This window comes from Mytilus trossulus, chromosome 11 (assembly GCF_036588685.1).
Source record: "Mytilus trossulus isolate FHL-02 chromosome 11, PNRI_Mtr1.1.1.hap1, whole genome shotgun sequence".
NCBI lineage: Eukaryota > Metazoa > Mollusca > Bivalvia > Mytilida > Mytilidae > Mytilus > Mytilus trossulus.
In genome coordinates this window covers 43711822-43726295 of record NC_086383.1, presented here as the reverse complement: position 1 = coordinate 43726295, position 14474 = coordinate 43711822, and the positions used below count along the sequence as shown (strand labels likewise).

At 32.8% G+C, this 14474-nt stretch overlaps 1 protein-coding gene across 2 annotated transcripts; it reads left to right on the top strand.

Moving 5' to 3' along the window:
- LOC134690388 (embryonic protein UVS.2-like) lies at positions 1-14362 on the top strand. 2 transcript variants are annotated; one of them, XM_063550363.1, is made up of 10 exons: positions 1-87; positions 4519-4639; positions 4837-5012; positions 6959-7177; positions 9200-9358; positions 9870-9973; positions 10904-11084; positions 11597-11926; positions 12774-13049; positions 13930-14362. In XM_063550363.1, the coding sequence occupies exons 3-10, from the start codon at positions 4868-4870 to the stop codon at positions 14253-14255; spliced, it is 1740 nt and encodes a 579-aa protein (XP_063406433.1). In that variant the 5' UTR covers positions 1-87; positions 4519-4639; positions 4837-4867; the 3' UTR covers positions 14256-14362. The 2 variants fall into 2 exon arrangements, with proteins under 2 accessions (XP_063406433.1, XP_063406432.1); XM_063550362.1 differs by having other exon boundaries at positions 12744-13049.
- Positions 14363-14474: the final 112 nt, after the last annotated feature.

The window sequence follows — 14474 nt, the reverse complement described above, 5'->3', positions numbered from 1 at the left end:
ATATATAGAAGAGAAATGCTGTGAGTTTAAGTTTATGGGAATGGAAGAATCATAAAATACCTTACATCATTAAAGAATCTGATTTCAGTGAGTATTGCGTTTTTTAGAATTGGTTCGATAAAAAAATGATAAATCACAATGAATTGACATTAATGTATACGCATCGCAGTAATCAATCACTTGGAACATTAAAACAGAAGTTGAAATCCTAGAGGACAATCATTACGGAAGCCGATAAGGGTCATTCAAAAAAAAAAAATTATGTCGTAATTACGACGTAGCATGTCGTAATTTCGACATAATATGTCGTTATTACGACATCGCTATGTCGTAATTACGAAATAACATGTCGTTATAACGACATCGCTATGTCGTAATAACGACATCGCTATATATAAAAGAATATGTATTATGATTGCCAAAAGACTAAATGACACAGATATTAACAACTATACGTCATCATAATGCCCCCAATAATTAGAAAAGCCCCCGCATAGTCAGCTATAAAAGAGGGAGGAAAGATACCAGAGGGAGAGTCCCCGAAATGCTGTGTGGCAGACAGTGTTATTATTCAATTATTAGCTCCCTTGGTAAAACTCCAAATTCCATATTTAATGCATTTTATTGTTAAATAATTTACATGAAGCTTAATAAGTACATATTTGTTAATTGCATAGCTTTTGCTATTTGAATTCATTGGTTAAAGATATTTATTTATATTGTAAAGTTTAATATTTGCATCGTCTCAAAATTTTTGAATACCTTCTTTGAATACCTTCAGTGAGAAACTTATATATTGTATAAAAAACGATTGAGGTTAATAAATTAACGTTTGTCAAATGGCTGTACAGACAGTTAAGGTAGACAATACTATGTGTATATGGGAGCCTAAGTTGACAGCTAAGCATCCCATCTCCCTCAAAATAAGTGCATACTGCATGGTTTCCTGTATTAAAGGTGAAATATAGTTTCAATTGTCCTAATGCTACTTTCAAATGTTGGGCATGATATTCCATACAACACGTTACACTTTGACTTCGATTAATTTTTGCAAGTTTTATTCGGTTTTTTATATTGTTGGTTGATTCTGGTTCTGTTCGTTTTGTGATGTCATTTTATCAAAAAATTACCTCGAGTTGTGGAAATCGATAAAATAATGTTTACCCTTTAAGTTATTTCAATTTAAAATGCAGTACTGTCGCAAGTAATGTGTGAAGGAAAGAAGGGACGGAAGTACAAATGTACATGTATACGGTTTTCATATATTTTTTTTTATCATAGGATGTTTAACTTTCAAGTTGCATATCATCTGTCATTGTAAAATTTCTATATCTTAATTTAACCCCAATACAAATATATCTGACACTCTGCAAGTAAATCGAACATTTTTACCCTTGGTTAAATTTGAATAGAATTGTATTTTCCCTGACACATAAGTTGTCGAAATACACCCCTTCAATTACTTGAACCTTGGCTTGAGAATTATTTCCCAAGTCATCTTCAGATATATACATTTTAAAATATAGTACTCCTGGGTCGTCCGCGAAAACGGCAAACAAAAATATAATCCGGGTTTTTTTTTTAATTCGATGAAACGGTTTTCGTTGCTGTTTGGGATTCGTCTTTCAATTACCTCCATTTCATGCACAAGTTTATATTGACGAAAAGTTCCGGCTTCGCTAGTACAGGAATTACTTTCATCACGAAATAGAAGGACAAATCGCGAAGTAAAACATTCCGTTAACTGGTATTAAGTGTTTTGATATTGGTAATTGAACCTAACTGAAGTAACGACTTTAAATGATCTATTTCGGAGTACTTCCGTAACATAAATTTCAATTTATTTTACAAAATGGGATTTGCCCCCCATTTCCAAATTCTTTTAAATAAATCGTCAAAAGCTATACAATTAATATAAATTGCAAAATTTAAACTGTGTCGAACCTATTTCCCCGGGCGGAGTCTTAAGCAACATGCACTATTTTTTTTTCGGCAGCAATCATTAACATCTTTCTCCAAATTTCATAACACGATTTGTTTTAATTATCATAAACATTTAATTGAAACTTTAGCACATTTAACGTTGGAAATAAGCGTCTTTAGGATTTTAGACGTTTTCAGACATTTGGAAAAATTGGCTACCGTTTTGTAATGTATGAAAGTAATTCCTGTACAATTCCTTTAAGACCCAAATATGTAGTTAATAAGGAAAGAATATTGGCATTTTTTACTATTCGTATATCTAACTTTTGTTTTGATCAATTATAAAAAAAATACGCCTTAACTGCTTTGAAAAATGAAATATCAACTTGGACAAAATGGCTACCGTTTGAAAAACGACTGTGTAGAGAAGATTTTATTGAATCAGCAATATTTGAACTCACATGAGGCAAATATTTGTACTTTTGTTAGATATTATTATTGTCTTACTATTTTTATTCATTTTCTACTATACTATGCAGTCGAGTCAAATGAAATTTGGTAAAATAACGGCTTTAACGCCACAAAGAACCGAGATATGTCGTTGTTCCTGTCAAGAATCAAGAAGATCACAGAATAAGAAATATGATCACTATACATAACAGTTGAAACAGTTTTTCATAAATGTAACGTTGGATGGGGACATCCGTTTTTTTCACATAGCTTTCTTTTTTTAATCCTCAAATATACTAGATATTATTTAGGAGATGATCAAGAGCTATAAAAACATAATTCAAAACATATATTGAATTTGTTTTAATATTGGTTCGTGTTTTCTAACATTTTTATTTTGTTTTGCGGATGAAATTTCGAAGATTCTGTTTTAGTCCTAGGGGTTGTAGAAACATCGCGCGTGCCCAACGTTTGAAAGTAGAAATAGAGCTATCAATACTTCAATACACCCTTATACCAAGAAGCCATGCGGTTTGCGCTTATTTAAAGGGAGATGGAAAGCTTGGCTTGACATGGTTGTACAATTTCAGTCCTCTAATAATTCCACATTTCATTCTTCCAACATGTGTGACTGCATAGCTATACTACGACCGGAAACTTGTTAATCTAAACGACTTTGACTGACTGTACAGCCCTAGCATTATGAGCCATCTTATCCTAATTTGGTATCTATAACATATTTAAGTTTCTCACTGAAGGTATCCAAAGAAGGTAACCAAAGATTTTGCGACGATGCAAATATTAAACTTTACAATATAAATAAATATCTTTAACCAATGAATTCAAATAGCAAAAGCTATGCAATTAACAAATATATGTTTATTAAGCTTCATGTAAATTATTTAACAATAGAATACATTAAATATGAAATTTGGAGTTTTACCAAGGGAGCTAATAATTGAATAATAACACTGTCTGCCACACAGCATTTCGGGGACTCTCCCTCTGGTAGCTTTCTTCCCTCTTTTATAATTATCGGGGACATTATGATGACGTATAATTGTTAATTTCTTTGTCATTTAGTCTCTTGCAAATCATAATACATATTCTTTTAAATATAGCGATGTCGTTATTACGACATAGCTATGTCGTTAAAACGACATGGTGATGGCGTTATTACGACATGATATGTCGAAATTACGACATAGCGATGTCGTTATAACGACATGTTATGTCGTAATTATGACATAGCGATGTCGTTTTAACGACATGTTATGTCGAAATTACGACATAGAGATGTCGTAATAACGACATGTTATGTCGAAATTACGACATGCTATGTCGTAATAACGACATAAAATTTTTTTTTTGAATGACCCTTATCGGCTTCCGTAAATCATGAATGATACATTGATTTTATTCGAGATATCGGATCTTGATGTTTTATGCATTTTTTAACATTTCAAATGTTACTTTTTTTTAAAATGCAATCTATTTATATGAAAACAGTAATTAATTAAAAACAAAGCAGGGGATGGGCAAACAAATCTGGATTAAGGTGTACAAAATTTTCAAATACTCTCAGGATATAACTTAAAATATTCAATTTATTCACCAAAATTGATTAGAAGATGTGGTTTGAGTGCTAATGAGACAACTTTCTATCTAAATCACAGTGTATAAAAAGTTAACAATTATAGGGCAAAGTACTACGAACTTCAACACAGAGGCTTGGCGTATATCGATCGACAAGCTACATGTATGAAGGGCCCCTGAATGACAACAATTCAAATCTATACTTAAACGAGTAACACCTCTGTGGTCACCAACAAACAACAACCACTGAACACTCTGGATTGAGACCATTAACTCGGACAGACATGTGCAGAAGAAAGGGTGTGGCTAAATATAAAGGAAAACGTTCAACATTATCAACTGACATATTTAGTATTTATGTAGAAAAACATACATTCATTCTAATTACTTCAGACAAAAATGCTTCGTACCAAGATCACATATGTTTTGTATAGCTTGTATAGAACAGTTACGATGTGTTTTTTTTTTTTTTTTTTTTTTTTATCTGTTTTCAATATTTTTATTGTACATTGTGTATATATCTTCAAGAGAACTCACACATTTTTATAGGTGCTTCGGCTTTGAGTCTGATCAAAGAGGCAATAGCCACATTTAACAGAGAAGTAGCTTGCATAAGCTGGACACCACGAAAGAATGAACCAGACTTTGTTAGAATTAGATCTGGGGCAGGGTGAGTGATAAGAAATACAAAGATAAACAATGACTTTAGTCGACATTTTAGAAACAATTAAAGATAATGAGATTAAACAATCATACTTTCAGATGAAGAACAGAATTATAAGAGTTCTTCATTGGCTTTGTTTTTTTTCTAGTACTTAAATGGACTTTGTGTCACGACATTAAACACCATTGATATCCATTTTTCAGATGTGTTTCTTCCATTGGTCGAGATGGTGGAATGCAAGATTTGTATCTCGGTTCAAACTGTTACTACAAGGGTGTAGTCCTACATGAGATGAACCATGCCACTGGGTTCTACCATGAACAGAGTCGACCAGATAGAGATAAATACGTCCAAGTTAACTGGGACAATATACAATCTGGTAAGTCACGTCATTCGAAATTGTAAAACGAAGGACACTCATACTCAGGTGATTCGACATTGTAAAACGAAGGACACTCATACTCAAATGATTCGAAATTGTAAAACGAAGGACACCCATACTCACTTGTTAAACGAAGCACACTCATACTCATGTGATTCAAAATTGTAACATGAAGGACACTCATACTCACGTGATTCGAAATTGAAAAACGAAGGACACTCATACTCACGTGATTCGAAATTGTAAAACGAAGGACACTCATATTCACGTGATTCGAAATTGAAAAAAAAGAAGGACACTCATACTCACGTGATTCGAAATTGAAAATAAGGAAGGACATTCATACTAACGTGATTCGAAATTGAAAAACGAATGACACTTATACTCACGTGATTCGAAATTGTAAAACGAAGGACACTTATACGCACGTGATTCAAAATTGTAAAACGAAGGACACTCATATACTAACGTGATTCGAAATTGTAACACGAAGGACACTCGTACTCACGTGATTCGAAATTGTAAAACGAAGGACACTCATACTCACGTGATTTGAAATTGTAAAACGACAGACACTCAACAAGAGACTTGTTGTAGACTAAATGTTGCCCTCTAGAGTTTTTGTTTATGTTATAATCTTTATTGCAAAAATACACCCATAATTAGGATCAAGCAATAAAATCAAACAATTTTATACAATGCAATGCGATGCAACACAATGTATAGAATAATAGAACATATCTTAAGAGTTCAATTATAAATTTATGTAAAAAAAAATACATGTATTTGTCGTTGGATTTCTGTTTGATTTCTCTCTCAGGATTTAATTTTTAATTGGCCGTTTCAGAATCTAAACAACTGTGAGGAATTTCATTGTTCGTGCCCCAAAATGAAAAAACGTCAAGACATTGGTTGAATTTTCATTGTTTTGAACGTTTTCAGCAAATCACGACGTTTTGATGTATATTTTTTTAAATATTACCCAGATTTCAGTAGATTCTAAAACGGCAAATTGTAAAAATACTATTTAAGGGTAGTCAAATTGAATCATATATGAACAAATAATGTGACCTAGCAAAGCATAGTCTAGATCTTTGCATATACTATGGTCAGAATATACAAAAAGCCACATGTTCTTTAATTACTCACTCTTTACACTAAGTCAGTGACTGACATATTAAACAAATCATAATTAAGGGATTCATGAACCTGTCTTCTTTAAAAGTTAAGTTTCATACTTTTAAAATTTGTTTTGTGTTTTTATGATGCAAAGTTATGTATTCAGAAACAAGAATGTGTCCCAAGTACAAGGATGCCCCATTCGCACTATCTTTTTCTATATTCCGTGCAACATGAAAATGGGGCAAAATCTCTAATTTGGCATTAAAATTAGAAAGACCATATTTTATAAAAAAAAACACCATGTGTATTAAGTTTCAAGTTGAATGGACTTCAGTTTCATCAAAAACTATCTCGACCAAAAACTTTAACCTGAAGCGAGACGAACGAACGAACGAACGAACGGACACACATACCAGAAAACACAATGCCCATAACTGGGCCATAATAAACAGATCGTGTACGAAATAATATGAATAAATATGACTTTCCATTAAAAAAGCCTGTAACATTGCTTAAATTACAAGTATAGTTTATGTATATTTTTGTATGACGGTATAATCTAAGGTGGATTTAAGCTGCGAAGCAACCCTATCTTTACCAGAAGCCATATATTTATATGGTTTAGGCATAGACTTTTACATGTCCCAATCTTAATGTTGCTTAGGTTGGAGGTCCTTTGATCACCTTGCATGATAAAAATCCTGGACCCGCTTCTGTAAATATTCTTTTTGTATCAAAAATATAGAAATTGAAGAGGTTTAAGTCTGATGCCTATTTCGAGTACAACTTTGAATAACATTTAGATTTGTTTTACTTTTCAGATAAACGTCTAGATTTTAAAAAGGAAACACAGTACATAGATACTCTCGGAGCTCCATATGATTACGGAAGTATCATGCATTATGGGAAAGATACGTTTTCGGCCAACGGAAAGCCAACATTAATACCACTTTTTGATCCAAAAGGAACTATGGGACAACGAACAGATTTGAGTATGGTGGATATTTGGAAAATAAACAAATTATATAAGTGCACCGGAAGTGAGACAATTTACATTCTAGCTTACAACTTTTAAATATAGGATAATGAAAGTCTAAATTGTGTGTCTTTAGGATATATAATGTATCTGCTATGGGAGTTGCAAATATCATTATTTAAGATGAGAAAAAAAAATCAATATGCATCTTTATTATAAAACCAGTTACAAAGTAGACTCTGTGAGATTCAGGGTGTTACTTATTGCAAACAAAACCTGCTTATTTTTATGTCGACATATCAATATAGAAGTTAAGATATGGCATGCTGCCAATGAGACAACGCTCAACCAATGACCAAATGACATAGAAGTTAACTAATTCAAGAATGAACACAACCCATAGTGCATGGTCTTAAATTTCTTCACTCATATCCATATCTCTATTTAGGAGATAGCTGTTTTATTTAAAGCTCCGACGGAATGAGTTGGCGGTTCAGTCAGGATTCTACTTCGTCAAAATTATCTCCCCATTACGCCAGTTCACTTTCATAGAAAGTCAAACGGAAGCCATTGTAGGGATGACGCGCTACCAGTTTTGCTCTTGGAAACCGATAAATTAATCCACATTGTACCATTACGATCCTTTTATGTCAGTTTTATTTTTAAAGCCAAATGTATCAACTAGCTTAATATGAGCATCAGTTAATAATCTTGTCTGCATTGATTCAACTTAAAACTATTGTCTGATTGGTTGTCAGGTGGAATTTTCGAAAAATCATAAACATTTAAAAAAAATTCTAATTAAATATTTCTTGGAAGGGCAGACTTCATTTTTTTTAAGTATATGAAGACTATAAACTCTAGTTATCACACACAAAAAAATAGAATTTTTCGAAGATATGCATTTTCATCATCCAACTTGAAAGACTGTCGTCAAGTACGTTCGGTAAAAAAAAATAACTATTCGAACACACCTTCTCTATTTTTGTGACTCATTAGAAAGGTATTTCATTTGACCCATATATTTCGTCTTTTAGTACTGTGATTTTTAGTGTTATAAAGTCAACATGTAGCATTAATATATAAAAAAATGTTATAATCTGAAGCGAGACGATGTATTAAAAATTTTCTTACTTTGTACGATATCAAGACAAAATGCTCAACTCAAACACGTCCTAACATAAACTGGTGCACTCGATTTTCTCTTTTCGATACAAATGTTACCCATTTTGGATTTTTTTCTTCAGTCACATAATGGAAGGGCAGACACGAAAATTACCGAACTAATAGATTGATATGTTTTCCGTCCGTGGTATTTTTTTCAAAAAAATCGGAGGTTGTGCATTTTTTTCATCCAACTTGAAAGATACCCATGTCGTCGACTTGCTATCTAATTGTTCTGCTTAACTATGTACTAGATAAATTGAAAACTTATGCAAATGGTGTTTTTAAAATAAAACACCTCCGTCGTAATTAAGAAGAAAATTGCAATTTTGTTTGTTTCAATTAACTTTTAAAAATTTTGTCACTATAGTAAGCAATACAGTAAACATTTATCGCCTTCTCTAACAAAGAGCTTCGATTCTTTTGTTCTATTTCAACCTTGTTTCCGACTGGGTTTGCTGGTCGCATATGAAGTTACCTGGAGGAGCGATCTCCATTGATTTACTGCAACAGTGTTTATATTGAATTTTTTAAATAATTAATTATGAAATCCTTCCGTTATTCATAAGTCATATGAAAAATTCTGAATTCAAATATTACAGCACTTTGTAAGTATTTTGCATTTTATTGATTTTACGAATTTTACTACAAGATTAATAGGAATTGCTGGCCATTTTAAGCTCATGAGATCGCCAACGACACAATTTAGATGTGTGTAGTTTAAGTTAATTTAATGGTACATGTAGATTTAATGGCCATTTAATGGGTGAGTATGCAGTAGTGTAGAATGTGTTCCTGCTTATTTTGATTTTTTTTCGCAATTTAGATCTTTCTATTTGATAAGATATTAACTTCTCGACACCTTCTTTATTTATTAATTCTTATAATAATTTTCTTGTCTTATATTTTTTCTTCTTTCAAGTAAAACCTCCAATTCCTAAATGGATGATTGGATTGTCTACCCTACCTGGTACCACCACTACAGAAAAGTCGTCGCTTATGTCGACGACTAGTGCGTTAAGTTCAACATCATCCACAGCAGCAACTACAACAAACACGAACTGTTTAGAAAACTTAACGGGTAAGTTTATAGAATAGTTATTACGGTGATGTTGAATTCCCTTTCATTTATTTATTTTCCGAACAAGAACTTGTCTCAGAAAAAAAACCCATCTGTACGTTAAACCCAGTCACTTGAAGGTATAAAGGTGTGATTTTTTCCCTGAGACAAGTGCTTGTGACCTTCCACAAGAATGGCGGTCATCCGATGTTCAGTACTTCAGTATTTTGATTATATTTGCTAGATGAACATGGAATATGAATATATTGTAACTGATAATGAAATGTTTATGGCATATCTTTAAAGCTCAGTGTTCCATTTCTTCTTAATTTATCTAGTCCAGATATTCAGGACTTGAGATTTTGTTTGGGCATTTACCTACAGTAATGTTAAATATGACTGTAAATTAATCTACAGGTTAAGTTTTCATACTGGTTGCTGTCTTAAACCTTAACTTGTCTTTCATTCATGGAATGATATTTTTGAAAATAGGCATGACGCGAAGTTATTCATGAATTCATTATACTTGCAGTACCCAAAGGACTTCCTGGAAGACCACAGATGGCCCAGGTATTTGCCTTCCCTTCAGCTCTCCGTGTGTCGTGGGAGCCACCATGTACATCCGTGGAAGTAACAGTAAATATTATTTGAATTTATTTAGAAGCAGTGAGAAAACTGCTTTAAAGTTTGTCTGATTTAATCCATGTATAATCCCCTAAAATTTGTACAAGGAAACGTCTTAAACTTACTGTGGAGGGAGATGATTTGCTCTGTATTTTTAAAGGTCTCACGGTGACTTTGAAGAACAACGATGTTTTATTACTTTTTGTGTTTTTGTCTTGCATGGACTGATTTATTTTTTCATGGGAGGATAATACGGTTTTTTTTGTGTATTTTTTTCATGATAGTAAAAAAAAAACCACTAAGACCAAGAGCACACAATATTCAAGATTTGTTTGTGTGTGCTCCGTCTACGATTTTTACCTCTTCAATCATCAATTGAAGACTTCTGCATAAGATATTTATGAACCTTCAGAAATCTCGACTCTAGAAGAAAGAAGTTCAGAAACCACAATTCGGACGTTTTACTCTGGAAAGAAATTATAGTTTGTAAATCCATCGAAGTTCATGCATAACACTATATTGTGTTGAAAGCATATTATTAACATTTTATTGTTATCGTATATATAGTCTTCTGTTCCGTTGTTTTCAGTTACAAAAATGTATGTCTGTATACAATACGCATGCGCCATGATAGTCATACATTGTAAGTATATATGTTTGTATTGAGACAAAGTATTGACTTTTCACATTGCATCTTTCTTAAGTTTAACATACGACAGAGACACATTTGATCGATTACAGCATCAGTATATACATGTACGTGTATATTCCATGCATTGGCTATGATCCTAGTTACTTCTTAATATTAAAAAAAGGCAATATTGTGTTTATAAACAGTTTTTGGTAAATCTAAATTTGAAACATGTTATTCATTTTTATTTTGATAAGTAATTTAGGTCCCATTAAAGTTTATACGACGTGTATTTATCTTCAATAATTTAGGGATATAATCTGGTTTACTGGAACTCTGCTGGCAGAAAGATATCAATTACACTTCCCCCAACCAAGTTAACACATTACATTGGTACAGTTCTTCATAAAGGTCAGAGGTACAAAATTAGTATGGCAGCCATCAGCAAAATTGGTATGGGTCCAAGGACAGAACAATTATCAACTTATTCAGGTACTGTTCTTTAAATAAATGATTAAATACTTGGATTAAATATCATCTTATGGCTTAATATATATGTTATCATATTTTTTTGGTAAAAAATTCAGAGTCTTTTTGATGCAAAATTATTTCTCGCACTGTGACTGTCATTCCCGAACGATTTCTTTGCCGTGCAATATGTTAACCTTTGGTAAGACATGAATGAAGCTTCGTTTTTCTCTACTTTTATATATATTTACATTTTAGATTGATTGACATTTGATTCGAAATATAACTCTTTTTTTTTTGTATTGTTAGTTATTCATGATAGACAGTGGAATTATTGATATTCATTTTCCTGTTATCTTAAAAGTGCATATACCACTGGTAGGACATAACATATATTGATCTTTATTATTTATCTTTGAAAAAAGTGTATGTTGTTCAGTTGCCATTGTTCATTTTAATGTAGATTTCAAGTCATGACCGTTTCCAACATGTACTAGAAAACACGTGTTAAATATTTCAAATGCTTTATCTTACAGCATGTGGAAATGACGTATTTTTACGGGGCAATGAAACATATGACAGAATATATAGCCCACATTTCTCCCAGGGTTACTATGAGCCGGATGTTGCTTGTCATTGGACAGTATCCGTTCCACAAGGTCAGAGATTAAAAATAACCTTCGACAGTGTTAACCTTGGAAGCGGCCTTTGTAATTACGACTTCCTGAAGATTAATGGTGTTAATTACTGCACGCCTCCAAACAAATACATTTTATCTAAGACGGATACAGTCGATATAATATTTTACTCAACACCCGGAGATGGCAAAAAACCTGGTGGGTTCCATCTTATTGCTGAAGTTGAAGGTAAGTGTGATCATAGTGTACTAGTATGTGATAGTGCCAACTGAAAGTACTATAGTAAAAGAAATGACTGCTTTTAATCTTATTACCCTCTCATACCTTTACTGCTTTTAGTCTTTTTACCCCCTCATATCTTTACTGCTTTTAATCTTATTACCCTCTCATATCTTTACTGCTTTTAATCTTTTTATCCCCTCACATCCTTAAGATGTCGTTTATCTGGATATTTAATTGGCTGTGAAGTGTTGTGTTAGTTATGTTTGCCGTGACATGTACACGTTCAGTGTATATGATATATCATAATATTGCCAAAGTACTTCGGTTAAAGAGATGACTATCAACTGCTTTTATTCGTATTATCCTCTCATATCTTTAAGATGTCATTTATCTAGATATTAAATTTACTGTGTAGCATTGTGTTTTCAAAGTTCTGTTTGCTGTACGTGTATTAGTTCTAACTGTTAGGCCATGGTGTTGTCAGATTTTATTGTAGTTGTGGTTTTGATGACCCCTTAGTATTTTCTATTTCCATTGAGGACAGTACGTTTATTCTTAGGCATACCAGATGATGATCATATAGGAGTAAAAAGACCCAAAATGAATCAATATCTGAGACCTATATATATACAAAAATGTAGGTTAACCTATAGTGGTCAAAATAAGATAGGTGTGTTAACAACATGTACAATATGTAAAGCTCTGAAAGGCATGCAAATAACAAACGGTATATTTAGAGTATAAACTGAAACAACGTGAATTACTAAGGCATTTTCCAACAATTGAGGTCACACTTTGAAAGTATTTTTAAATTGTTATTCAGCAAGGACAATAAGAAAATCCATTTTTCCAGATAACAGTCCAAGAAACATTTCTGTTAAAACGAACATCCCAGGACTTTTTGTTGTAACCTGGATACCACCTGAAGACAGAGACCAGTCTACGTATAAATACAGAATAAAATATAGAGTGTATCCCGAGATAGACCAACAGGTAGTGACACTACCTGGCCACCGTACTTTTTGGCCCATTAGGACACAGTCTCATTATGGGAGGATATATGAAGTTGAACTGATGACTGAAATAAATGAAAAGGATGGTATCTCTAAATCAATTCTGATAAGAACAGGTAATTATCTACTAATCTCCACAAGAGTTCAATGCAATGAAATATCATACTTTTGGGTATACCAATTGAGATGCAATTCAGCCCAATTAGCAGTGACTGATTAATATTATATTAACGGCACCGTCTCTCCCTATATGGACACATAAAATAACGCAGCAAAAATTATTGATTGATTGTAGGTGTTTTTTCCTGCCACTTTAAGACATTTGGGCTGTATCTTTGCGGCCAGTCTTTATTGGTGAAAAAAACCACTGACATTTGCTAGGAAAACTGACAGTCCTAGTCAAATGAAATTTGAGTGGAGTCCTTCAGCATGGGAGGGGTTCTAACTCAAAACCTCAGTGTTGACTGGCAATAGTGATTACAGTAGTGGAACTACTTGGATCACTTGGCCATCGATGACCCTGTGCAGCGAAAAAAAACCATTTCATTTTATAGATCATATTAATGTATTCATGATATATTATACTCAGAATGTTGTAAAAATAAACCTGTTGAAATTAATATCATGTTGTTCATTCTGTACGAATGTATATTTTAAAAAAGAGGTTCACATTTAAAAGAGGGACGAAATATACCAGAGGGACAGTCACACTCATAAATCGAAAATACTCTGACAACGCCATGGCTAAAAAGGAAATATTCAAACAGACAAACAATAGTAAGCATATCGTGCTCCACATGTGGCAAAGTGCCAACACCAGAGAAAGGACGATAATTCAAGTTTACAACATTGACTAAATACATTTTCAATTGTTTTTCAACACTCTCTAAAACGTTTATTAAATCAAGGATTAGTTATTTCCAATTTGATAAGCATTGGATGTTTATAAGGGATTTTGATAACCTACTTGTAGTACATCTTATATCTTGTGAACAGCTTGCGGTGGAAATATAACTGTTGACGGACCAGGTTGGATAACAAACCCACCTTCCTTTGGATCGTATGAGAGAGATGTCATTTGTCGTTGGAACTTCTCAGGAAAAGATGGGAAACATATAATATTTATAATAACTAAACTGAACCTTGAGCCTTCGAGTGGTTGTCAGAATGATTTTGTGGCAGTTGGAAATTCCGGTCGATTCTGCGCACAAGACCAGAATGGTACAACTATAACTACAGGGGAAAATGAAATGACAGTTTTGTTTACTTCAAATATGGAGGATGAGAGAACAGGGTTTGAGTTGCAATATAATATTCTATAAAATTGTGTAATGCTTTGATGTATATTGATCCATCATGTAAAAGTGTAGAACAATTATTTAATTCATTGCTCACATTTCACTAGGCAAATATATGTTCTATAGTTTTATCAACTTATTCATATTCAAAATGACCACTACTAATTTGAAATCTTCTTGCAATTAAATCCAACAATTCAATAATGATGATTCGTCATAGATACCAGGACTAAATTTTGTATA

What these genes read in the sequence shown, in the direction of transcription:
- LOC134690388 (XM_063550362.1), top strand. Translation starts at nt 4,868, where the DNA reads ATGCAAGATTTGTATCTCGGTTCAAACTGTTACTACAAGGGTGTAGTC. An exon ending in CTGGGACAATATACAATCTG is followed by an intron (nt 5,013 to 6,958) that starts GTAAGTCACGTC and finishes TTTACTTTTCAG; the next exon opens with ATAAACGTCTAGATTTTAAA. An exon ending in GTACATCCGTGGAAGTAACA is followed by an intron (nt 9,974 to 10,903) that starts GTAAATATTATT and finishes TCAATAATTTAG; the next exon opens with GGATATAATCTGGTTTACTG.